The 27909-nt window shown below is 39.2% G+C and overlaps 3 protein-coding genes across 4 annotated transcripts in view; 1 reads left to right on the plus strand and 2 right to left on the minus strand.

The window, feature by feature from the left end:
• Positions 1-66: 66 nt before the first annotated feature.
• Positions 67-14945, minus strand: LOC134196846 (coiled-coil domain-containing protein 186-like). Of its 2 annotated transcripts, XM_062666078.1 has the most exons (21): positions 14890-14945; positions 14515-14823; positions 14347-14443; positions 11846-11875; positions 11642-11770; positions 9642-9776; positions 9387-9584; positions 8154-8258; positions 8000-8098; positions 7854-7940; positions 6539-6681; positions 5863-6043; positions 5559-5633; positions 5397-5481; positions 5258-5337; positions 4259-4290; positions 4078-4201; positions 2350-2394; positions 2204-2289; positions 1923-2142; positions 67-262 (listed from the first exon to the last, which is right to left on the minus strand). In XM_062666078.1, exons 2-21 carry the CDS (start codon positions 14685-14687, stop codon positions 185-187), a joined length of 2202 nt encoding a protein of 733 aa, XP_062522062.1. In that variant the 5' UTR covers positions 14688-14823; positions 14890-14945; the 3' UTR covers positions 67-184. The 2 variants fall into 2 exon arrangements, with proteins under 2 accessions (XP_062522062.1, XP_062522054.1); XM_062666070.1 differs by having other exon boundaries at positions 2204-2394; positions 14890-14941.
• Position 14946: 1 nt separating this feature from the next.
• LOC134196863 (protein angel homolog 2-like) lies at positions 14947-16458 on the plus strand. Its single transcript, XM_062666086.1, has one exon. It carries the CDS (start codon positions 14959-14961, stop codon positions 16318-16320), a length of 1362 nt encoding a protein of 453 aa, XP_062522070.1. The 5' UTR covers positions 14947-14958; the 3' UTR covers positions 16321-16458.
• The window catches only part of LOC134196835 (structural maintenance of chromosomes protein 4-like), a 28885-nt gene continuing 17268 nt past the window's right edge, over positions 16293-27909 (minus strand). The window contains exons 19-30 of the mRNA XM_062666059.1: positions 27020-27146; positions 23283-23334; positions 22100-22151; positions 21961-22046; positions 20504-20585; positions 20372-20434; positions 19992-20165; positions 18743-18931; positions 17601-17756; positions 17004-17159; positions 16790-16894; positions 16293-16649 (exon numbers count right to left, since the gene is read on the minus strand). Of these exons, the coding sequence (XP_062522043.1) occupies positions 16470-16649; positions 16790-16894; positions 17004-17159; positions 17601-17756; positions 18743-18931; positions 19992-20165; positions 20372-20434; positions 20504-20585; positions 21961-22046; positions 22100-22151; positions 23283-23334; positions 27020-27146 (1422 nt within the window). The 3' untranslated portion in view covers positions 16293-16469. The remainder of the gene's footprint in view (positions 16650-16789; positions 16895-17003; positions 17160-17600; positions 17757-18742; positions 18932-19991; positions 20166-20371; positions 20435-20503; positions 20586-21960; positions 22047-22099; positions 22152-23282; positions 23335-27019; positions 27147-27909) is intronic.

Consider the following 27909-nt stretch of genomic DNA (forward strand, 5'->3'; position numbering starts at 1 on the left):
CTGATTACAGTAGAAAAACGATTACCCCACTCTGACATGCCAGATAGAACAAGCAAAACGAGAAGCTCAAGTTTGATACATTTACAATTGAATAATAAATCTATGAAGAAATAAGAACTCTTTACAGCTCAAGAATACAGTCTTATGCTCTAATTAATTGAACATATATCACAATAACTTATATCTATGAGTGATTACTGCTCTGCTGGCGAACAAGCCTACTGAGTCTGTCAATTTCATTAGCAAGTGTCTCAATATTCTCCTGCAAGGAAACAAACACATCTCATTGCAGTAGTTGAACATAAACAAATGTAGCAAGCATGTAACTATATACAGCAGAACCTCACTAATCTGAATACGTTTAGCGACTTGCCTCATGTACCCAGATTAAGCAGCCTGATTCGGGTTGCTGCCGCATTGAAGCGGTTATCTAGTCTTCAGCAAACGTGTGTATCTGACTATTTTGAATCCTGACTGTCACAGTATTTAGAAGTACGTTGTCGTTGCAGCTGTGTCTTACTAGAAACATGACATACATGGAGACATACGTAAAAGCAGTATCTGGTCTGGGTGTCCGAGGTGAGGTCTGAACGTCCAAGGCTACACGTTTGTAATCCAAAACTACTTCAGTGGACTGTTCGGATTATCAAGGTTCTACTGTATCACAATCAGGCTTAGCACAATTCCTACTACATGCATATTAGCAGTGAAATTATCAGTATTGAACAATTACAAAAACACAGAAATGAATGCCCTTGCCAATCCAGATAGTTCACAACGCTTTTGTATAGCTATCCTTTCTTGATACTCTACTGTAACCTACTGTATCAAAACAGACACAGCAGCTGGTGCCAGTAACCAGCATTCCATACAGTGACATTCTCATATTTACACACGAACAGATACGTATGCACACACACACACACACACACACACACACACACACACACACACACACACACACACACACAAACTTCGTCTTTTTTTGCTACTCAACAATGAGTTCACGACTTCTGTTCAGCAGTTGCTTACAATTTGTCTCTGATGAGCACATTCATGTGCAAAGAGTCCAATTCTAGAACGACATACTCGATGACAGATATTACAAACGTTCTTGTACCAGTACTGAGTAGTCAAATTTTCTTGCGTATAGTTGTGACGCATTAGTCTCTTTTCTTCAATCTTGTCAATTCTACCTTCCTCGTAAAAAAACCTAATCTCACATTTTCTTCCATCTTGAATGGTCACACGCTATCATTTTCAGAGTGGAAAATAATGGTAGGACATAGGACAATATCCCATCAAAAGTGTATTTTCCTAATTTTTGTCATCAATACCGACATTCTGTAGATTGTGTCTAGAGTGTCTTTGAACCTCAACTTCTGACGACCAGCTTTTCTTGGTGCAGCTAACAACTGAACATATAATACTTGTTTTGGTAAACGTCTCTCATCCATTCTTGCAACATGACCGACCCGTTTTAGTTGCTGTTGAGTCAACTAGTATTCAATTCCTGTTATTTCAGCTCTACAGAACTTCTACATGTATGTTTGTCACTCTTTCCAACCAATGAATTTCATTATTCGACACAGACAGCACGCACACACACACACACACACACACACACACACACACACACACACACACACACACCACGACACACACACACACACACACACACACACACACACACACACACCACAACACACACACACACACACACACACACACACACACACACCACAACACACACACACACACACACACACACACACACACACACACACACACACACACACACACACACACACACACACACACATCCTGTGTCCAGGAAATATACTAATCCTTCAAAAACAAGTTTAAAAAATACTAAACATTCCTGTGACAGAATAGACATTGACAAGATCGGTTACTCATACCTTTAAGGTCATGTTCTTAAGAAGAGTGTCCTCAAGTACAGCCTGCATTTTGCTGCTAATCTGCAGTGCCAAATCTAATGTCATCCCACCGTCTGCCTGTTTTGACGAGAACACAGACGCCATAATGCCACCCTTCTTCGACCGCTGCACCTTGACGGCATCCATTACAGCAGGTGATAACGTGCCCGCTTCCTCACGTAATATATAACTCTGAATAATCCTATAAGATATCACGTGAAGATACCGTACTACATCAATGTTGATTCCGTGTAGGCGATTACTTTGTTTTCCGTCTTAGTTCTTGTGTAAGTTGCTGTACATGTCCCTCAAAGAATTCCATCTTGTCGTCCTTCTTTGCATGCAGTTGCTGCAAAGAACAGATTCTGTCAACTAACAGTGTCTTCTCTGAATCAAGATCGTGTAACACCCCTGGCTGCAAAACAGCAACAGAAGGCCCACCAGCCAAAGTATCCTAAAGTACAAAAAATCCCTGAGTGACAAATCCTCAAAACATATCATATAACAGTTATTTCTGCAATCACAATATTTCTGCAAATTCTGGTTAGAATTCACGGATCGCAGAAATAAATTTGCAGATATGTAGGCCTATCCTTGGAGCCCCAGGCACATGTATACGTGTGTACCAGTAACTGTCTTCCTGAGTTGGAATGCAGAAATTTGATTTGCAGTAATTAAACGTTCTGTCTAACTTCTCAAATCGCAGCAATTTAAGATGGCAGAAATAACCGGTTATACGGTATTACTAGTTATATTCACACAATGAAAGACACACATGCTTTACTGCTTCAGAATGCACATGCTTCCATAACTCTATGTATTTGCCATATTTTTGATTAAACGTCGCCTCATTTAAATGCCACGCTTGCAAAAAATATTTATTACTGTCCAGCCACACTGAACTGGCTTTGAGCTGGATCACTGATAATCTTGCTATCTTTGTGCAAATAGCCTTAATTAAACGTAATTACTGTAAACATATTTAAATAATTATTAATACGTAGTTGAACTATGTGAGATTCTGGATGATGTTAGACTTCCCGGTTACCTGTCTCACAGTACAATGCCTCAGATGCCTACTAATACATAAACGCCGACCTCGTTCAAATGCTACAGTTGAGAATAATAAATTAATAAGTAATAAATGTCACTGTGTTTATTTAAAGAATACTAAGGCTGTGTCTCCACTTGTTGCTCTTTAAACATGTTTAACGTTAAACATGTTTAAACTCTAAACATGTTTAGTAGACAGCGTCTCCACTTGTCCATTTATTCCGGGCTATTAAAAGAATTATCCGGGACTTTGTTGTACCGTGTGAATTCGTTTCTTGTGCACCAGACAGTCGGAGATCGTCTTCTTGTCGTCTGAAGAACAATCACAGACACAAGTCTCTGTCTTCGCCAAAATGGCTCTCTCCTGACACTCTGCATCAGTCTACGCACTCTCTGTCACTGCCTATAGTTCTGTCTTCTTCCAATAGTCTCCAAAGAAAGAGAAAGAACAGTGTGAAAGAACTAACATCCACCGTTTTGGTACGCGCGTTTATATCACGTGACTGTTAAACCTAAACCACTTTCGTTAAACTACCTCTGAAACATGTTTAGCAAAAGCTGTTTAGGTTTAGAGTTAAACAGGTTTAACGCTAGTGGAGACACGATAATTCTTAAACAAGTTTAGACTTAAACAGGTTGTAAACATGGTTAAGCCCTAGTGGAGACGCGCCCTAATACTGTAAGTGCACTGGTCAGTTTTAGAAGTAGAAGTGGCAGTTTTTGATGTAAACAGCATAAAATTGTCAAAATAATGTAGCTCACATTGTATGAAGACCGCACACTGCACACTCCATAAATAAGCCTCAGAAAAATGCCAGCAATGCAATATACACTGTACTGTACATACTAGGATCCTCCCTTACTAAATAACAATAACATCATACCCATGTCATGTGTAAATATCAGACTTCATGTCGTTGCCAAAATCGGCTTACAGCATGATGGCAAACAAATTACCTCATTCACAACTATTCCTAGTGCAATCTAAGCCCCATCATATTCCTTTATCGTGTTGACAACAGTAACAAAATATCAGTTCTGCTGTCTCCCTACAATTATTACCAAAACTTCGAGTTACACATACTGTATAGTTGACTGCTCCATTAGCTAATGGGCCATCCAGAGAGCCGGTTGAGGAAGAACGACTACCAGGTCCACTGGGAACGTGTGAGAGACGACTCTGCTCTCCTTCAAAAACCTCCAACCGCCTGATGACACAACAGATTCAACAGCTTTCCACAAACCTACTACAAATGATTTCACACTTCTTTGACTGCTGAAGTTGTCTCGTTAGATCCTGCCATAACAATAAACAAAAACATTCATAATGCCACTACTACATATTTGAATCGCATGCAGTTAAGATTTCTTACCAAATTAAAAAATATCATAATACACTACAATGTACATTTAGCATGCGATAAACCACAGCAATCAAAGTTCAGGCTTACCAACATGTCAAAAAACCAGAACTAAATGACTATCACTATCTCAGTTCCACTATCATCCACTCCAATTATATTTACCGTATTTCCGAGAGTAGTGACCCATGCTTGAATAGTACCCCATGTTCAGAGATGATCAAAAAATGCTAGTAATCCATGCTCAAACAGCAGCCCACGAGTCACTACGTATAAGCTGAACGAATGCTGCACACTTTCAGTTGCACAACACAGACTTGGAGCTCCAAGGCAATCCACATGGTCACCAAAGCCATTCAGAATATGGCAGTTTGTATACTTTTTATGCATGTTCATTGGTAGTAATGGAGCCACCTTATTGAGCATGAACGGTATTGTCCAATACTCTGAGGTACCAATATTCTCTGTAAAGGAGGGATGAAACAATAATAACCCATGCTCGAATAGCAGCTAACTCATGCTCTGAGATGATTGAAATATAGTAACCCTGAGTTACTATAGCTACTCGCGGAAATAGGGTAAGCCGGCTATGAAAATGATTAACATAGCAAACTAGCATGTAAACTACACATGCTGCTGCCATGGCACCAAGCAATAGAAAGATCATAAAGCAGCACCATAGAATGTGACTGTACTTTCCTTCAAACTTAATTAAATGTACCTTTAATTGTTAACTATACGTTGCCTTCAAACAGACACGTCAGTTGACCAAAAATTAACAATAGCAAACAAATAGAATAAGAAACAATGAAAGAGCTGTGACAATAGACACCATAAACCACATCGACTACATAACACTTTAGTACACAATACATAAAGACCTTGTAATGTGTATAGCCCCACCTTTACTCCTGCAACATGCTTCTTCTTCAGAACCTTCACTTCATTCCTTTCCTCATCCAACATGAGTGATAAACGCTCAACTAGAAATACAAACCTTGAAGTCAAACGACACTTAAGATACAGCAGTGTGCACCCTTACCTGCTAATGTCTTGTCAGCAAGTTTTAATGTCAAATCTTCAGCTTCTTCTTTCCGTTTCTGCTTCTCAACCCCAATTTCAGATGTCTACATAACAAATGTGTCTCAAGCAGTGGATCTACTGAGATATATTGGGATGGCAATAGACTCAACATACTACTCACCAAGCTTTCAATTTGTTGCTCCATCCGACTGCCTTCTTCATTCAGTCTTTCTGTCTCATTGGTCAATGCAGCCACCTGAACATAATACAACAGTAAACTATACAAAGTGTCCAATTTGTGAAAGACATCCGCACTACACAATCCAATGTATACGATACCTAACATGCAGTAATCATAAATCAAACCATACACTACAGATAACCTAACACGTGATCTAAGATTGAAGTTCTATGCCATTTTGCAAGGCCACAACAAGTCAATAGAATTTATATTATTGCTTGTTACCTAATTGCAGCTTCTGTACCTTGATTTCTAAGGCTGACAACTCCGACTGTAACTCTGCATACCGTGTTGCCATCTTCTCTGAATGAGCAAGTAGCTCAACTGCATTGTCCTGATTACTTGTCAGTTCTGTCTCCAACTCATGACGAGATGACAAGTGACTTGAAACTTCAGATTTCAATCGGACTACTTCATCTTCTGACCTTCATACACAAAGCAATGACAATACATACATCTAAACCCAATTACTGTGCTGCTCTTGTTGCTCTAAAAGTCAGCCACAAGAGTCTTATTGACGCAAAGTTGGTTACACCTCCCTTATTAAACAAATCCTTTCCATGTCATGAATGCACTACAACTCTTGCAACAAATGCAACCAATTAAACCAATCAGATTGAGAACATGCAGCAGTTTTTTATGTGAATCTTCAAGCATTACTACATGGACCAGGAGCTTGCTGTGGATTAAAGATGGTGCTCACAGTGACCCGTGACAATATCACACCTGTTTCTAACCTGTCTATGGCACCACAATATGTTAATTTAACGTTGCTTTTGCTGCTTAATATATCTTTATGTTTAATATATCTTTATGTTTAATATATCTTTCTGTTAACTAACAAACTATACCTACCAGTTTGCTATAAATAAGAAAGCCGATCTACATGTATTGTGCAACTAATACATCGTGTTTCTTACTTCTGAAGGTCATCTTTTGTCTTTAGTAGCACATCACGTTCTTGAGTTAGTTCCACCACCTCGATCTGTTTTCTATCTCTGTCCATCCTTAGTTCATTGATAGTAAGCGTTTGAGCCGAACATTGCTCTTCTAGTTGATTTATCTGTAGCAAACAACACTCAAGTTAAGATAAAACTCAAAATAGATGTACTTCACCACAAATTAATCTACAAAACTCATGCCTTACTCTTTTAGACTGTTAGTACTGTAAAACCATGGTCTTATACCTCTGTAGACTAGAAAGGTGAAAAGGCAAAACCATTACATTCAAATGTGTACCTCAATAAAGACACCACTTTGTTAATTAAGCTCTAATGTAGCTGCTGTGAATCAATTCTACATTTCATATTGTATATCATGAACTACCATAGAAGAAAATAAGGTTCAAGTTGAATCGCTCAGACAAGTTAGAATAAATCATCAAACATAGCTACAACATCCCCGTTTTGTCTGCTCCAAACAATCAAAATAGTAAAAAGTATGGGAACTCTAGCTTCCCTAACAAAGAAGCTGTGAAACTCTTATTAGTCCACACACTGCACACAAGATGTACTACAGTATTCGTCTGCTTTAGAAAACCCCCGATAGTCTCAATGAGAGTGTGATCCTTGAGTGCATTAGACAGTATCAATAATGAAACAAATGACAAGCTTCTACATGACATGATTTGTTCATCTAGTTACCCAGATGTTTCTGTACATTTAGTAAGTTTTGAGAGTTTAGTACAGTAGCTACAGCACACAAGCACAAAGACACTGAACCACAACAATTACATGGTCGCACAGTACATAAAAAGAGTGTCTTTAGATGATAGTCTAATTTGCAAGATAAGTAACTTGTCACCTCCATATTACAACCAATTTCACTTATCGACCACAAAAGTAGAGTACACCAGTCATCACCCCAGTTAATCAGACAATGTCTGATGTCTGACTCATATTTTCCTCCCAGTACCACATTCTTGTCTATCTCAAGACTTTTACCAGTTGCATGTTGCTGTTTCCTTGTTAAAAGTACCATGACACATACATGTTTCTTTGCACTCTACTGTTAACACTCCGATATTCAAGCCATTCTAGAGATGAGTTATGAGCACAAAACAATATGTACTCTGCACTCATTTAAAATGATATGATTGATGCCTACAAGCAATCAAAGTCTGTGTGATACCCAATATATCATGCCTAATACCTTCCCTTTCATGTGTCAAGAAAGCTTTAATCACAAAGAACCAACAAGATTCTGTTTTATTAATTAAACGGCTATATACAATACCTTTGCTTTCTGTTCCTCTACACTCCGAAGAAGATCTTTCTGAGCAGCTTTCAAAGAATCTAACTCCTTCATTTTAATCTGAAAAACCTGTAACAAATCACAATTTTCATTCCCAACAACTGACTAAAACCAACGAGAGTTCTAACTTCCTGCTGGTCTGACAGCTCCTGCTCCTGTTGCTTCAGTTCTCCTTGCTTCTTCTTTAGTTCTTGATCCAATGATACAGATTTCATCTCTTCTGATTCCTAAATAAATAAAATTACAAGAAAATATAAATAGTATTCTGTATTATGAAAGCACCTGGTATTTTTTGATCATCCGTTGACAGTCTGCCCGAACTTGTTCTGCTTCTTCTTTGGTTGCTTGAAGTTTGCTTGTTGTAGTTGCTAACTTTGCCTTTGTGTCCTGCCACAATAACGCCACAGCTTTCTTATACAATAGCAAACAAAGTTACAGTGTCCGATGTAATAACACCAGTATACACAAATTAGTAAATAAAGCAAATCATTTCATTTCAATTTGGCCAAATCAAAGAAACGTATTGATGCTTGAATTCATCAGTCTAGATTTAAAGCTTAATTAACCAAATAGAAATATAATTTAATGTGCACACGCACAACGACTATTGTCTCCTGTAGTTTTCATTACATGCAAGCTGAAAAGATGCAGACAGCTTGTATTCCAATGTTTGTTTCAGCGTTCCGCTTGTCTCTCTCAACATCCATGTCATTCATTTTGCTATTAAGTGCTCTATATCAGTGGTTGTCTCCGCTTAACCTTAGCTTGTCTCATTTATAAGTGAAACTGCTGTCTTCTACTTGTTGTCTGACCAATGTCTAAACAAGAGTGATGCGAGAAACAAAACAGCAGACAAAGAGAGGCAGAGCAAATGGCTCAAATGGCTACATTTCTACAGATCAATATAATGCATAAAATCCATGTTCCGGTTTTGTGTCAAAAGATTCAAGCATCAAGAAATATAGTTGGTTTAACCTTAGTAATTGGCTAAAGCCTTAAATTACCCACCATTTAGTAACACGAAATAACCAGTCGAGTTGAAATCTTTACTAACAAATGTTAATATTTTCAATACGCCTTTGTCTTTGATAAGAAAAGACACTTCTTGAAATCACCTTAACAAATTCATTTCCCACTGTTTGAAATACAAAGCTATGCTCATGTTAGTTACACCCATACACACCACAACTACTTAGGAACACAGACCCCATGACTGCACCATTAAAACCAAATTTCTTGTCATGATAAGTCAGCATTTATAATTTTGCATTTGTGTAGTCCTCATATCAAATTTTCCATCACAATAAGAAAATTCTTGGCATGACACAAAATTTATACACACAACACTTATCCTAAATCATATGTAACCTGGCAAACTGTACACACTAGTTTTAGGCTAAGGCCAAGCATGTAGTAGGCAATACTCGCCATTCACCTATGGCAGACATTCAATTCTCATATGCCTTTGAACATTAACGAAAATACAGTAATAGTAATGTAAATAGGCTCTCATACTTTGTGTGCCTCTGTTTCCATCTTCAGTTTATTCTGAGCCCACTGAACCTTGATTTTTTGAGACGACAACTCTTCCTCGTATTTCTTCAATTCTTTCTTCATCTCACCTCCTGATTTCTCACTCGACTCGGCTGTTGTTTGCCACTTAGCAACTTCAAGTTGAAGGCCCTTAAAACGACCCTGAAGTTTCTCAAGCTCCTAAGTAACCAGTCACATTATCACATGGTATGTTATCAGGATAAGCATACACCAAACCTTTGCTGTCTCCTTCGTTTTCTTGTCAGACTTGTCCTTAGACATAATAGCATCTTTCTTCTCTATTTCACCTTGGATTAGTTGTGTTGACAATGCATCCTTCTCCTTCACTGAGTCTTCATACTTCAAAGTTAGCTATATAAAAAAACCCTTTCAAGCAAAACTATCAAATGCACGAGTTTCATTCACACATTGAAGATCAGGTACTCGTATTTAGTCTGTACCCAAATTTGATGATCAATTTGCATGTCAGAATCACTGCAACCCTCCACAAAGATTTGGCTTTTTGTTTTATCAAAGTCTTTTTGACCTCACTATCAGAGATTTCCCTAAGGGTTCTCTGCATCTTCTACACATAACCTCACCCCTTTGTATTTTATCCCTCACTTGAAAACAACAAAGACAAGAATCAGACACAACTTAATACTGTAAATTCATATATACAACACTACTGTGCGACAGTATTTATGTCGATCATGGACTTAAGCTATTTGCTCAATTTCAGTGCAACAAAAATGAATATTAAAACAATCAACTAGCAATCAACATGCAGAGATTCTTGACTATACAAGACTGACACTAGACATCTCACTAGACATTTCCTCATGAAAAAAACATATCCATGACTACAGCTTAGATAGATACAGAAACATGAAACCAATCTTCAGCACACTGATTGCATATTAGCATCTATCTACATGTAGTGTCGATAAGATTACACAATAGCCGAGTTAAACTTTACTCATAAAGAAGAGACCCTGTGCGTACCGTATTTGGTTGTCTATGCATACCACTATAGTGCATTTACTGTTTATCTATTGCATAAAGTTGTAATAATGCAGCAAGTAGCTACTTCCAATAACACCAGACACTCAGTCTTCCTAGTCTGAAATTGGCTACGGATGCGTCTCTAAACACAGAAGCTTGGCCGAAAACCTTCACAGCACAGACAACGATCCAAAGCAAAGCCCCTTTGGCTTTGAAAGAAGCATGGCAGGTGCTTATCAGAAGTTGTGCACATGTCTCACATTAGGAGATTAGAAGACAAGGCTGTAAAGTGTCTATCAGTTACCAAGAATCACAGTCGCGCATCTAGCGTTGTATACCAAAGCATGCCTGTATTAAACCTCTTCCAAAAATGCTTTTCTTGCTTCCAGAGTCTTTGTCAGCACCAGTTTATAGTGCTTCTGTGTTTGCATTTCCAATGTTTTATAATGACAACTACTACTTGCTCTGACACATTAAATCTCCAGATATGGTGATTTTCACGTGGACGACGACAAAGATGATGATGGAACTGATTACTTTACCCCTTTTGTACATGTGCACAGTAATAGAAACATTGTTCAAGAAACACAAGCAGTCGCTCATGTAAAAGGCAATTCAGATGGTGGCTGTTTGCAAACAACCTCGTGTAAGATCCAAAGTCTTTTCCCAAAAATGGTTTGCATCCTACTTTCTCTAACCTGCATCTCAATATGCAGTAGTGTCCCACAATGCAACAAATGAATATGAAGTGAATATGCACCTGCAGTACTACTATGTCAACAGGCAGCCTTCATTACACAATTTATCCCTCCTGTTTAGATCTCCGGTCTTAGCTAAAGTATCCCTCCTAGAGACAGCCACATTGCTGTGACAAGTCATCACAATAACCACTCTATGTGACACCTGATTTCATCCACGTCACATTCCCTCAAAAAACTGTTTCTACACGTACAGTGCGAAACAGCTGCAGATCTTCATGTACGTCTTACCAAGCATTCAAACTCCACCACCTGAGATATCCCTAGCTACACCAGAAATGAGAAATTCACCAAACACCGGATCTCAACACCAAAAATTTTCAATCCAACAACAACTGCACTATTCACTTGCTAGAAAATCACAGCAAACAGTAACAAACGACATTGCCTAAGTGACGTTTCATGGTTCCAACTTAATATCTTGTGGTTACTATCACCCATTTTTATTTTAGCTAAACAAAAACACTTCCTCACCTCCTTGAGTTTCGCTGCCGACTCGGTCTCCATTCGTTTCAATGCTTCGTTTGACTGCCTCTCTCGTTGCTCCAGAGCATCTCTAAGATCAGTAATTTCTTCTACCAGCCCGGTTCGCTCTCCTTCCAGCTGAATTCATACAAGATACAAGCAACACCAGCTGTCCATTAAAATAATATAATTAATATCAACTAATACACTAACCTTCCTAAGTTGAGTTTCATAAGAAGTGGACTATACAAGAAACACAAATTCAAAAGGTTACTCATCTCAGTTCAATAACCAATGGTGGGTGTGACAAGCGAGCAGAATGGTAAGCACGCCACACCAGCAGATGTAGACAACGCTCATGCAAAACACAAGCTAAAAATATCAAATAGCTGTTTGGTCAGTAGAGTCAAACAAACAATTGGACAGGCAGACAGGCAGGCAAGCAGATAAACAAGAGATAAGCAGCCTCGCAAGCAAAGCAAGTGGGCAGAGTAGGCAGACAAGTGGATAAATAAGCATGCAACAAGGAGACAGTACTAATTAATGAAATACATTTAATTATATAACAAATTAATTAAATTAATGTATAACAAGAGAATTTGACTGTTAAGCACCTGCTACATTTTTAGATTGTGACGATAAAATTTACCACATCAATCACTCCAGATTCGCAACCATGCTGTGTAAACGCTGGTTCACAATATTGACTCTGATGCTCAGCTGAGCGTCAACATCAAAGAAACCGCCTTGACACAGGCGGCATTCTTGATGTTGACGCTGACGCTGGAATAGGATTCATTTCTATTCAAGCGTCAGTGTCACTATTGTGAACCAGGCTTAAGTTTACAACAGGCTCAAAATTATGCTCTTCTTTGATGCATTGACAAAGTATCAACATCATAAATCTGTGTTTGCTCTCTCAAACATTTACCCTGTTTGCCTGAATTGAGATCGAGCAGACCATAAATTCTATAAACTATAGATTTTATAGAGTAAGTTGTAGTCACCTCCAGCTTTGATCAGCCGCTTGCGCACGACATCAGTGACTCAATAAACGTTGACAGTCCTTTCCTAGCCTCGTCCCCAGGCATTCGTCTTGCTCCCTCGTGCAGCCCTCATGTGTCACATGACTAGGCTGACGTCACAGTCTCACTTATCAGCATAGTCATGTGATGCACGAGTGCTGCACAGAGTAGACTACTACAACCAATGCCAGTAGTACTTTATTGCAACCAGGTTCAGTGTTGGACAAAACGGCGATTTATCGTCGGTTTATGATACCCTACGCCTAAATTAATTTCAAAGCAGCATGAGTGATATTTTGCAGTTAAGCACTAGAGGCTACGTATACATGCATGTGTCATGTTTAAAACACGTGGCAATTTCTTTGTCGATGTGTCACGTCTGAGGTAAAGAGGAATGCTAACATGGCATGGCCAGTGCGACTGTACTTTGATTTTCAAACGAACGATAACAAGAAGGCAAAGATAACTAAGAAAGCAATATGCCATGTCTGCCAAAACTTCTTGTAAAGTTAGCAGAACAAGTAACATGTTTGACCATATTTATGTCATTATCATCCTCTCAAATAGAGCAAGATCAAACAACAAAGTGCTGTCAAAATGCAGGCTTGCCAGATATAGTAAACATGCTATAATATCTCTATCTAGAACATGAGGTCATAGTATAAGATTGTTTGCATTGTTCTAGAATGTAGTGCACACACGAGTCAGTGAAAAGTACTCATAATGAGTTGGAAATCTAATGCAACCAACAGACAATATACCTGTACAATCATATTGTGACATATAAGGAACAAAATATCGCCATTGCATTTTTTCTGATACCGCCTGACGCTGATTGCAACAAGTAACTATAAAAGCATACTCCAGGCAACAAGTGCCATGCAACAAGTGCCAACCTGGATAACCATGTTCACATCTACATCCTCCTGATAAGAAGTAACAGCATATTTGATTGGAGTTTCCTCAAAAAGAAAAAAGAAAAAGAAAGACGAGAGAAAGGTCAGAAAGCCAAACCAAATAGAACATCAAGTTGTTACCAACAGGAAAAGTGACACGACAAACATTGTTCATGCACATAATAAGAATTGTTCGCTTCAGTTGCCATAGTGCTACTTTTGGTTAACATTGATACATGCATTTACATCTGCCATAAGGCGGTTAAGTAAAATCATTGCAGAATCACCCCAAATATACCCTCCTGACGCACGTCTTTTGATACTCATCCACGTGTCCTTCACCACCTGTTACAAGCTTTAAGGACTGCAGTTTGTATACCCACTTTGTGGTTTCATCCAACATCAAATCAGGTGATGCTGTTTGTATACCCACTCTGTGGCTTCCTTCCAACATCAAATCACGTGATGCTGTTGTTCAACTTTCTTTCCGTTTCTACAGGCTGGAGGGTGGAAAGAATGAAAAACCTTTCCAAGCTTTCCGGAAAGACAAAGCACTCCAATCAAACACCCTAATCTGCATTTCTAATCTTTCCTATAAATCCCAATCAAATACACTCCAGCCAAGAGGCTAATACAATAGTCAATTACTTTCATGATATACTGACGCCTGTTTGTGAAAAAAAACGAATTCACTTAACAACACACAAAACACTGATCTATGCCTCCCAACTGTTGATTAAATAACTAACTGAGTGGTGGCCGTCCAAATTGCTAGGCGTTAGTTGTTACATACCATAGCAGTGTTGTTGCGCTTCAGCTGGTCTACATCTACTATCGCCCGGTCTCTATCACCTCTCACCCTCTCCAGCTCCTGTCGAAGTTCTTCCGTTCTACAAACGTACAACACACACAAACGTTCAACCGACCCACTCAGTCAAATACTAGCCCATCGTGCTTTCACCTCGTTCTCTCTGCCTTCTCCTCTTCGTCCAAACTTTTAGCAGACAACGCTGCGATACTCACTGGGGTTGTCGCCTCTTCCTTGGTGACCTCATCCGTTTCCTTTTCGGGCCCCTCGTACTCGGCTTGAAGATTGCTGGAGCCTTCATCGTCGTGATTCTCGTTTAGAGACATGATCAACAAAGACAAAAATCCATTAGGCGGAGTCTCCTGTGGTTGTGAAGACCAACCAGTTGAACGATAATACGGGAACTTTCAAGAGTACCACGTGAGCTACAGTTTTACGTCTTTTCAGACAGTTTACGTTCTCCTTGTTTCAAAAATTAGCATTTGCTTTACATACGCATACATATACGGCTATGCCTAGTTATCTGACCTCGAGACTCCAATTGATGCGCGCGAGCAGCAAGTTGTTTATCCGGGAGTGCGAGGACCCATATCAACAATGTCTGCGTCAGCTCGTCGAGTGCTTCCTCCTCCAAGTTACGTGCGGCGTAGTGGTAGAGCTCATCAAGCGCCTCCTCCTCCAAGTTACATGTGGTACCAAGGTTTGGAACGAAAATGGGAACGAGTCAATGAGCGTCGGAGAGAAGATAGACAAAACGTCCATTCTCTCACCCTCGCAACCTACAACGTGCTCTCTGACCAACAGGTCAGACTGAATAGTCAACTGTACAGGCATCTCCCTGAGCACATACTTTCGTGGCGCTACAGAAGCCAACTTATAGTCCAGGAAGTGGCATTTTTCAACTCTGACGTTTTGTGTCTTCAGGAAGTCGACGAACGACACTACCATCACTATTTTGCACCCATGTTGAATGGTTATGGATATACCGGTTGGTACGAGAAAAGGACTGGAGACAAACCCGACGGATGCGCTATATTTTGGAAATATGACGTTTTTCAGCGCGCGCTAGCTAAATCAGTTCGGTTCAGAGTCCCCGGATGTGACGTGCTCGATCGAGACAATGTTGGTATAATAGTTATTCTCAAAATTAAACGGTCTGGTCTACCGCATGATTTTCCAATTGCCATATGTGTTGCAACTACTCATTTGTTATTCAATGAGAAACGTGGCGATATCAAGCTTGCCCAGCTCGTATTACTATTTACGGAAATCAGTCGGGCATGTGAACAGTTTAGACTACAGAATCCTCGCCATCATGTCTTCCTGCTGTTCTGTGGAGACTTAAACATTTGTCCCTTCTCTCCACTGTATTCATTCATAACAACAGGAACGATCCGTTATCAAGGAATGAATCGGACGACATTGTCTGGCCAACAACGGTCACAAGAATTGCAAGGAGCTATTGCATCACATTACCAACTAAGGTACCCATTGCTTCCTGACTGGATGAACATCGATCACAACTGCTGTTATCGACCACATCACTCTACACATCACTCTACACATCAGCAAAAAGCACGTCACTCCACGTCTGAGGAAGATGCAGCTCGTGTTCTCGATCTCAGACATGGCTTTGGTTTTTCTAGTGCATATGCACACGTGACACCAACTAGACAACTCGAAATGACAACGTTTCTTCTGAACGGAACAAAAAATACCGTGGACTACATTTTCTACACATCGTCTCCTTTGAATACTGATAGGCATCATAGACCACACCCAAAGATGGAACTAACGGACCGTCGTAGTCTCATATCAGGTGACTGTCTCAGAATGATCGGAGCTCTTCCTAATAGTTTAATGCCTTCAGACCACCAAGCATTGCAAGCACGATTTAAACTGTCTATTCCAAGGAGACATGACAGGACAGCTGTAAGAAGCAGAAGCGTCTATTCGTAAGAATTGTGTACAGTAACAGTACAGTGTGACAAACTTTACCATGCAACAAGGCACACGTGCAATGTATGTATGTAAAATGGTATGTTAATACCTGGTATCAATATCAGTAATAAATGTGAGTATTAGTGCTAATTGACGTCAGATGTGTATTAGGATGTGGCCGTTATTGGTAGTTTGGCAGGTGTTGTCATTGTAGGGATGCTGGCTGGGTTGACGGTCACACTGTCTGTGCAGTCACGAACCTTGTAGATACCGACTAGACGATCGGCAAGTTCGAACATGTTGTTTCTGAGACTGATGATGATGAACTGGGCATTCTTAGTTCGTTCCTAGTATATAGTACAGATTATTGACAATGACAGCACACACACACACACACACACACACACACACACACACACACACACACACACACACACACACACACACACACACACACACACACACAGGAATGAAATCTGCAGCTTACCTTAATGTAGTGAGCTACGATAGACACATTTCGAAAGTCGAGTGCAGCATCAATTTCATCCATCACATACAGCGGTGTAGGCTTGTAATGGTGCAATGCAAACACCTACAGAACAGAACACAAATTGCCAAGGAATTCAATCATATTCTACACAATGACAAGACACACAATCGTTGCATCCTTCCATCATACTTCAGCCACATGCTTGACTTACCAGGGCTAGAGAGCTGAGAGTCTTTTCTCCTCCTGACAAGTTTGATATGTTCTTCCAGCTTTTCTTCGGAGGACGAACACTGAAAACAATTCCTTCCGAAAAAGGGTCCAGACTATCGACAAGCTCAAGTTCAGCATCTCCACCCAATGTGATCATCTGCCACCAACAAAGTGTAAGTAAGACAATAATGAAATTATCAATTATTCTGAGCTCCACAGGTAGAGACTATTGTTAGAATGTAAGGCTCAGAATATAAATTTCGCAGCAGGCAGTGCATAATAGTCTACACAGCTGAATGCTGCCGAGTTCAATAGATGAAATTGTTTGCGCCAAAACTCTGTGACAATGTATCCTCCAATAGCATTGCTCAAATACAAGGTGTGTTCTAGGTTGCAGTAAAATAGGTGATATGCTGTGTGTATACAGCATATGTTTGTCAAAACACTCAATGACACTGAAACATTCCATTAAAGCATACTCCAACCACCGTTTAGTTGACAATATCAAAATACACAAAGTGTGCTATTTCATGGTATGGAATTTTTGAACAACAAACTTGTGCTAATATGAATGTCCAGAGCAACAGTTGGTTGTTACCTGATACATCTCCTTCAGTTTAGTTGTGATAGCTGTAAATCCAGCCATGAACTCATCAAGCCTTTGTTTCCGTAGATCCTCGTACTGCTTCCGAGTTTCATCCCTTTCCTGAGTGACAGCTTCAAGTTCAGAGACACGAACCAAATATGCCTTTTCCTGCAAATAAGTGCACACAAATTAACAAAAACTATTAAAAACTATAAATCAAGACTTCTGAACAGTTTGTTAATCGATACAGAGTTACAATTGTATTATTCAAACTACTGAATGTGATTGTGGCTGCACGGGCCATAAACATTTTGACAAGTGAGGTTCAGAAACAAAACGTAAGGAGAACTAACAGCTCCAAAGTATTATTATTCATCAATTAACATTGTCTTTGCATGAATCAAGTCGTACATCTTAACACTTTACAAAATGAAATGTACAAAACAATTTAAACCACCAGCCTTTGTGACAAGTAGTGTACTGAAATCAAGTATCCAAAACCTGTTATTTGGCCTCTGTTGCATCCAGTCTATCACATTAAACAGCAGTTCCGATGAAATACCATCAGTTATGTCAGTGGACATTTGCAGATAGTCATTTCTAGATGGGATGTAGACCGTAAAACTTACTTGTAAATAAAACATTACCAAACTATATGCACTACAGCTAAATGCTGAAGCATGGTTTGAAGTATTTCCCATGGTGCAATCAGTATCATAACCAGATTCTTGCAAGTGTGCAGCAAACGCATATTTGGTCACACCGCAATCAAACATAGTAGTTGTTGATTTAAATGGTAGAGTCGCGGATATCGCCTATTGATTCATACGTCTAAACCATATATCCCATGTTGTTCTCTGTCAAAGTTACCCGTCGGTAGAATATCAGACCAATCTTGCCGTCTTGTGTTGACAGACAGACAAACAGACAACTTTCTTTTATAGATATAGCTTGCTAATTTCATGCAAATATGTTGTCAATGTTCAGGTTTAGTTAATTAACAAATTCAGAGTCAACACAATGTTAGAATATAAAGTGGCTTAACCCAATCACGATGCCTACAATTTCCTACAGACATAGGTTGCCTTGTAATTCATCCAGACTGAGTGTGTAATAAATGTGCAAATAAAGAACAACACTACTAGCCTACTAACCTTCCTCTTGTATTCCTCAACAGCTGCCATGTTGGGTTTCATGCCTTTTATTTGTTCCTCCATCACAGCTCTCTGATACTGAAGTTGCTCAGCATCCACTTCCTGCAGTTCTTCGTCAGATAGCTCCCTTAACTGGTCTCCATCCTCATCACCTTCAAGAGCAAGAGACTGGACAGAAATTTTCCCCAACTACAAAAAATTCAAAGAATGAGAAATAATTAAGCAATCACAACCATCGCCATTAATTTATATTATTATACATTATTACTATGTCTGTTGACACAATAAAATCTGTTGGCATTTTGAAACATCAGAGTCATTTGTATCAACGGTACTACTCCACTTGGGACTGCCTCTGATCGTACCATTCACATGTCTACTTAACTAAAGCAACACTGGTATGTAATTGGTCGCCTATATTGACAAGCTGCATGTTCAAATTCCAATGTTTTTACTCCTCAATCATTCATCTCAACTTCTCTCCAGCATTACCAAACCTACCAATGTGTTTATTCTGTGAATCAATGCCGTGATAAGACATCCGTTGTATACAGGAACAATGAGAGTGAACGAGAATCAATTGCAATCTATCAAATGTGATCAATTCCTAACATCTAAAGATGGCTGCATCAGATAAACTTACTCGCCAGCAAAGTGTTTCAAACACTCAATGAAAGTAAACATGACAAGTAAATACAAATCTAGCTCTCCAGTGCAAAACAGGCACATGCTATCTTTCCACATAATGTGTTCACTGTGTTTAAAATCCACAACTGAAAAGTAACCTGATTTTCACGGAATCACCTCTGAGGGTACTCTAGCAGTGTCATAATATAGTAAAACAACAATCATTAGTACACTATAGCCTTAACAGGGTCAATTGTCTAACATAGCAGCCCTCTAAAAATTACTAAAACATCAGTGAAGGTGTGTCATAATGTGTGTAAATAGTGAACATCAGTACTGGAGAACAAGCATCTATACATGTGCTGCAATTAAACAATCTGAAAGTAGAAGTTGTCTTAATTAAGGAGCATGGCTGTCCAGCTGTTAGAGCTAATGCCTGCTTTGCTTGTCTCATGATACCAATTTGACAGTCAGGTTGTAGCAGCGCAATTCCACACTCCAATTACATGCATTAGCCCACTTGCATGTCCAGCCTATAGCTAAATGTAACCATACACAACTACATACTGTATATGCCACATTTACTACAATTGTTTCAACACAAAATTACTGTTTTTGTTACCTCTTTCTTCCAATGCTTCATCTTCTGCAAGTTTTCTTTCATTCTACTCTCACTAGAGTGGAGAGCATGATTCAAGTCCACCAATTTCAAGTCAGCCTCTGACTGCTCCTTTTCAATTTCAGTCATCTGTCGCCGCATCTCACAGACACTAGATTCATACTTCCCAGCCTCCTCCTAAATTGCAGATTAGAATGAGGCACACACAATGCATAAGGCAAAACCACAAACAGGCCTACAACAAAGTTTCTAAGACAAATCAAATCACAGGCAAAAAAAAGCAGACTAAGCCTGACAAATTGACAAATGCACGACATGCAGATAAACCCAACTGTGAAAAGAAGAGCTAATAACACAGCAGACGCACAAATCTACTTAAATACCACAGCTTTGTTTGCTGCCTCCATTACTTCCCGAGCATCTTCTTCAAGCTGCAACAATTGATCCTATACATCACATACAATGTCCAGAATTGTAGATATCATCCTTGCTCCAAGCTATTTTTGCACAAATACCTCTAAATGCTTAATCTTCTCTAACGTAGAATTGATTTCCTGTTCCAGTGATGAAACTTTTCCTTGACATCTTGTTAAATTTCTACAATGGCAAAAAGACAAGACTAGCTAACAGTTTAGTGTGACACATAGACTGTTGTGATTTAGATTACAACTAATGCATGGGGACTTCTTTCTAATATTAATCAATTTATACAAACAAAAACAATAATAAAGTACTGTCATGTTGACTAGAACAACATTCTATTCAGTTCTACACAAGTGGCACATTGCTTTCCTGCTGTAGAGTGCTTTCATCTGACCAAGTCATATTCAATGACCTTCACAATAGTTAACAACCATTACAATTGAATTTACATCATTAGAGCATTAAAGCTATTGGCTTCCAATCAAACCAACATTGAAATCATATATTATCTCATTTCTTGGCATGTGAATCTCTTCCTCAGATAATGTGCTAAAAGCCTCGTTCACAATAAGCTGAGCGTCAAACTTCAAAGAAACCGCCTCAACGTCGGCAGCATTCTTTGATGTTGACGCTGACGTCGACGCTGGAATAGGATTCATTTCTATTATTGACGTCGATGTCGACGTAGGCGTTAATATTGTGAACCAGGCTCAAATGTTTAACATGCAAAAAATCTCTAAAATAGGCAGAGCTCAACTAAGACCACACTAAAAATTCTTCAGTTTGGGTAACATAAAGCAAAAATCATGATCGGTCACTCAATCAGGAATTTTTCATTTCCCCACAAATTTTTTACACACATGTCTGGGTAAGCTTTCTGTTGCTCTTAGATTGGTGTTTGCAACAACCGTTCTTCAGACATAGTTAATCACACATAACACACAGGAAAAAGAAGAAACACTCTACAATCTTTAAATATGCAATCATTGTAAGAGCTGCAGCAATCGCCCCAAAGCCTTCCTCATTCTGCAGCACGTCATTTTGTCCACAACTTGCTGACTAGTTCTCAACACCCTAGCAGCCTCCAAAGTAAAAAATAAAATATATGACGTCTGCCAAACTCTAAATGCAATCAAACATCATCATCTTGTGCTGAATCACAGCAAGGTCCATAATCTGATGCCAGACATCATGCAGACACCGCACATCATCACTTTATGGTACCATGCAAAAATGTCCTTCAGCAGTTACAACTGTTCAACCTGCAAAATCCAAAATGAAAGATTGTCCAATTGCTGTCCAGAACCATGAAAGAAATTGCAGACGTATTGCACATGTTGTATTGTGCAATACTAGTCTTGTACCCATGCACACTGTGCACACCAGAACTAAGTGATACCCGCATCTGCATGCAAAACACATTGCTACAAAAATTTGAGGCAACCCAGATTACGCCCTAATATTAAATAACCGCAACATCAACCTATTCCCATTGAGTGTGATCCACACGAATTCTGCATGCTTCAACAAAACCAATAGCACAACTTACCGATGAGCTGTTTTCATTGTGACTTTGGCTTTTGTGATGGCTCCATTTACACCATCCATTTCACTCACAATGGCATCTACTTTGGCCTGAAGCACAACAATGCTCATGAGACAAATTCTAGTGTGTGCAAATGATGTACCTGTTGTGACTGCAGCCTGGTACTTCCAATCTCCATGATCTGCTCATGTAATCTACAGTAAAAGCAAACCATGAGAAAGAAAGCAAACCATTTTGACACGTTTACTTTATATATAGAGCAGCATTGCCACACCTACAATAATTTGTGGTATACAAATTTTTGACATAAAATGGGGCCTACAAGAACTAGATGGCGTCATATAAACAAATGATAGAGAAAGGGCAACGCCCAAATTGACAAAGCATCTGCCTGGCTTGTATAGGACTAAAGAGAGAAGAGCATCCAGTGTGCAACAAAGCAGCATTACAACAGGAACTAAGAAGCAAAACGCTCCAACCAGCTTACTCAATCAAATTGTCAATATTGATCGCTTTCTGCACTCCGTGTAACAGAGCAATGTTTATGAGATAGGATGACCTGCAGCAACTATGCCATCATGCACTATCCACAAAGAACGTAACTTTGTACTTTTGTAATTTGCAGTCATTGACACTTGAGTAGGCATAGCTGTTAATAAAGTGGGCGTGTCTCCATAATTCCATCAGTTACTGCAATTTTTTATGAAAATGGTGTGGTAACCTTGTGATAAAGCAATAAAAAGAACCAAACGTTAAAGTCTCATTACTAGAAACTGAGTGAATCATTTCAATACCCAAATAGTATGTTTAAAGGAGCAGTTCCACGGAAAAGCAACCTAAGCTTTAAAAATATGTCTTAATGCATGCATGGATACTAGTGGACCTCAAACTTACATAGCATGATACGTATTGTATTGCAAGAAATGCATATGTGGGTATAATCATATGTACATCTTGCAACAAGTAAATTTTACACCTTGGACTCTCTGCTGTAAGACTAGGATCTTGTTAAAAATTTACCCACTTCCAATAACTTCTGTGAGTCATTCCAACCCTAAATATGAGTGATGTCTGTATTGAAGTGATCGCATGTGATTTCTGATACATGACATGATGTAGATCTCCTTCTCTAGAAGTATTGTGTAGTCTACTTTTCCAGTAAACTTTCAGACTAGTAACTTTAATACTTAGCCTCAGTTTTTACTAAATATGTGGATAATCTAAGTGACTGTTATACAAAGTGCAATAATGTACTGAGTCAGTAACACTAATGATCCATACATCTCTTGGCTAGTATATCATGAAACAGCAAGAACATTGCTGACCTTTGCACTTCACTCTCTACTTTGGCTGCATCAGCATCTGTCCTGTTCCAATCTACGTCATAAAAACAAAGCATAAACACAGCATATAAATGTGCAAGCATAAAAAATCTGTGACGATAGTTACAGTACTTCTGTATACAATATGGTATTGCAATCATTTTGTGAACGTGTACACTCAGAGATCCTGATATTATATCACATAAAGTCAGGACTTAAGCCAGAATTTTGCAACATCGCAGCGGTAGAACCAGCCTCAAACTTCCAGACCAGAGAGCACGAAGTGCGCAACTCTAGTCTGAACCAGAACGATACCAAAATGATTTTGGAAATAGTCAATCAGCATCATACAACTGGAATGTTGGTTGTAAATTCTGATTAGTTTAGCAGTAATTGGTTATGTTAAGTGCACTAGCGCTAATTATGCACATGTGAAATCCTCCTGGGCGCTAAGTGCACCCCAGAGCTGTGAATAGAGACTCTGGTGCACGCACACGTCTTAGTTTTAGTTTCAGCTCCAGTCCTTTGATCTTTTCAAGCTTGTGGTAACAGGACACGCACAGCAGTGTCAATAGTAGACCATCACTATGCAAGGCTTTGATGACTGGTCGAGCAGTTAGACTAGCTGGCATTCTGTAGTAGAATCAAAGAGCCATCATTCATGCCGTCCACCAAGATATTGCCGCAGACGTGGCAGATCGCTCTTCTTCATTTGTGAGATCTCGTGGCATTTACCGTACTTCCACACTTTTAATGGCATGCCAGTTAATTACGAGGCTTAGCAAGGGCCGGTATACCCAAGGTATACTGGCAATATATACCGGCATGCAGGTATATTGTGGGGCAAAATTAGAAGCAATAGAACGCGATATTATGCAACACTGGATGAACACACAGGAGTACAGTTGCATCACACAAAAAATGAAACATTACAACCATAACGCACTACTAATACCACGTCACTATCCAGTCTTGCACACAGCTTCTCAGAACCCCACATTCTTTCACCGTCATTCTTCCAAAGCTGCCAATCTCATTAAAACTTCACTCTTTTTCTGAATTGAATGATTTTCTACCCTTTGTAGTCGCGTCAACTTTCTCCATCATCAAGTATGCGCAGATGAGCATTACGAGGTCGTGCATGTCTGAAATTCCTAGAGCCCGTATACCTCAGTCTGTACCGGTATGCCAGTGTAGGGTACCAGATCGATTCGACGCTAATTTTGGTAAGCGCCATTCTTATCAGCATGCCTTAAAAGTGCAGAAATACGAGACAAATGATATGATAGCGTAATGCGAAAGCACGGTATCTTTCCATCTCATTATTGAACTAGGTAAAACGACCCTAGGCTGTTAGACTGCAATTTATCATAGCTTTTTGATAAGTACTTCCAAAATCATTTAGTATTGTTTTGACTCTAGAGTCGTGCACTTCGCACTTTCTGGTCTGGAAGTTCGAGGCTACGGCAGAACCAAAATCAGTTGAGGTCTGCTGCATTTATAAAATGCTTTGATCACATGATTTTTCACTCTAATCTGCACAGCTCCTACTATAGAATCATGTGATAGTGTTGATAACTGCATGCATTGATTAATGATTTAATATATTGCAATGCCCATGCATTTAGGTAGGTAAAGCCACATACAGTATTGTAATGTATTGTCACAAAGTTTTCAGTGATACACTGAAAACAGTGCCATGTAATCTGATTGATCAAAACAGTCACATGTTCAGTTTGCACAAGTGTCTACAACTTGATCAAAGTTGTAGTTGGGTAGTAGAGGAAGCTTGGATTGAGATCTATATGCAGTGGTTTAGCGGCCTACGCAGATCCTAAATGATACTGTAACCCAGGAATGATCGTGTGACTATGTTCACAGTGCAGCTCAGTGCCTCTGCACCGTGCTGTAGAGAAACCCTGGCATAAATTAGATGTTGTCAATTCCCCCATTCTAATATAGTATCAACTGAATGTCATTACTAATTACTTGTACCCATGAATGCCCTATCTCTGGTGAAGTTATATCTGACAAGTGGTGTAATCAAATTTGTAAGCCTATTACTCAAGCCTCGTTTCACCTGCATACAACTTGCAAGTATGAAATAGCAAATGCTTTGATTACAATATTCAGTTTTGCACACTGAGAAAGTATTATGTCCCACACCACATGCTGCAAAAGGTAAAAAGATGTCCTGTGTACATTTCTAGTAAACAAAATAGGCTGACTGATCTCTTCTAACCTATGTAAGTAAAATTATATCTACAGAATTGAGAAAATCTCACGAAAACTGAACACCAACACTGACAATACTAGTTTGCACACAAAACTGAAACTAATTAAGTTAATAAACCCGTTATAGATGATGGTGCCAATAATAAATGCAAAACACAAATCTTGGCAGCCATTTAAAAGTTTAAAATCTTTCATGAGCATAGTATGTATACCATAGATGCAGTACATGTACAAAATGTATGCTTTTTCCTATCCTTTCCTCCCTCAAAGTGTACATAAAATTGTTGACTATGACCTCTAGTAGATATCACCCAAAATATATGTATTCAATGACTACTGTGATAATATGTTGAGCTATGGATGCATTGAATGCCAACATGTTCTCATTTCTAACACATACACGACTGTATCTTCTTGTCTTATCGACGAAATAGCAGACAGAGAGCGCTTTTTGGGAGGCATTTTGACAGTGTACAGGCGGGTTAGCTGTAATAATGCGAGCTTTGTGACGCCAAAATAAATGTGCGATGTCACAATAGGCGATGTAACAATGAGTAGCCATAGAATGACATCACAAAGTACAGATGAACGCCAGCAACGCATAAGTATAGGACACCGACTACCAAAAACGTCAGCAGTTGCTATTCCAAAGTGAGAAAAGGTCGCATGCTAACGAAGAAGCAAAGTGCAGCGGTGTGCGAGCGTATAGAGAACAAACTATTTATGACATCACGATTTTCAAAAAAACGCCAGCACAAAGCAAAGTACACGGCATCGGACACCGCAAAAAGTACCAGTTGCTTTAGGGAAGTAGAAAAGATCACGTGTTAAAGCAGGAGCAGAAAAGAACAGCGGTTTGCGAGCAATTACAAAACAAATTAAAAATGGCTGAACCCACCACTTTCATATATATATATATATATATATATATATATATATATATATATATATATATATATATATATATGTAGATGTACCATGTATAAAATATGTACTGTGTACATACAGGATTCAGACTCTCCTACCTTTCTGCTTGATTTCTTCCATTCAGGCTAAGGCAACCTGCCCATCACTAACAACATCAGCTAGATTCTGCCGATCACGAACAAACACATACACATTGATAAAGATCTGATACAAATGTGATGGATTCTTGTCGATGTGTACAGCAGATTCTATATTATCGCAAAACGAATGAGCTGTAGAAACGTTGCATGTGCTTCCTACGCAAATGGTCCCATATATCTGTTCCTCAATTGGTTATGACAGTAACTGAGTTCAAAATAGGAAGTACACCCAGCCCTTTGCACTAAAGCGCTGCCGGATGAAACCAGTGAGAGCTTTGACAAACTAGTCGACCATACACAACATAAATACTACAAGGCTGGCATAAACATTTTAAAAGTGTACACCAGCCTCTACACCCCTCCCCTGGCATACACTTTGTATACTTGCAAAAAGTCAAAATTTTAAACGGTCACTTAGCTCATCACATCGCACTTTACCTTCTTCTAATTTTTCTATAGACAGCTGAAGTGACTTGAGCTTCCGTTGGTCTGGTGTCGCATCCTTCACCTGCTGCTCCAAACCAGGAATCTGCTTCCATAAATTAGCAGCCTTGACACTCAAAGTCTGAAATATCACAAAACTGTAAGCAAATTCAAATCAAGTGTGACAATCAGCAAACAAACCAGTAAAATAACAAAGACAACAAAATACTTATACAATCTGTTAGTCATAAAGTCGCACATATACACAACACACTATCCTGGAAACGAAATAATGTCTGTAACACCACCAGACATGATGTCCTATCACCTTTTAACATTGGGTGAGAACTAAGTGTCGTTCCGCTAACATAAAATGTTTTTGGTTTCTATGCTTTTGCACATGCACAAACAGACACCTTGTTGACTGCACAGGAATAAACATTCAGCATAAAGAGTTGCATTACTTTCTTCTATATGCAACTTATCCCTTGTGTGCAAGCTACATTTTTCAATCTACACTATGAACTCTAACAGTGATAAGCAATCTCAAGTAGAATAAGGATGCATCCATGAGTGTCAATCCGTATTAACACAGGGTTCTCGCTACACCGTGGCAGTGTGGCACAGCGCCACGCTCCAGTAGAAGTGCGCCATGCTCAGAAACGGTAGATAGGTGTCCAAAGTCTTACAGCTAAGGAATGTTTGAGAATTCCATACAACTGAAACATAATACTAAAGGTGACAATAGTCACAAATCTAAGCTCTTACAAAATAAGGAAGGATGACAGTCTCGTTTCAAACTATGCACAAGTGTTGATTGCAGTCCTGGATGTGTTGCCTCTGATTCTAGTCCCGGAGGCCCTTCCCATGACCCGGAAAGCACACCTCTTCAGGCTATTGTCCAG

Source organism: Corticium candelabrum, chromosome 1 (genome assembly GCF_963422355.1).
Source record: "Corticium candelabrum chromosome 1, ooCorCand1.1, whole genome shotgun sequence".
Taxonomy (NCBI): Eukaryota; Metazoa; Porifera; class Homoscleromorpha; order Homosclerophorida; family Plakinidae; genus Corticium; species Corticium candelabrum.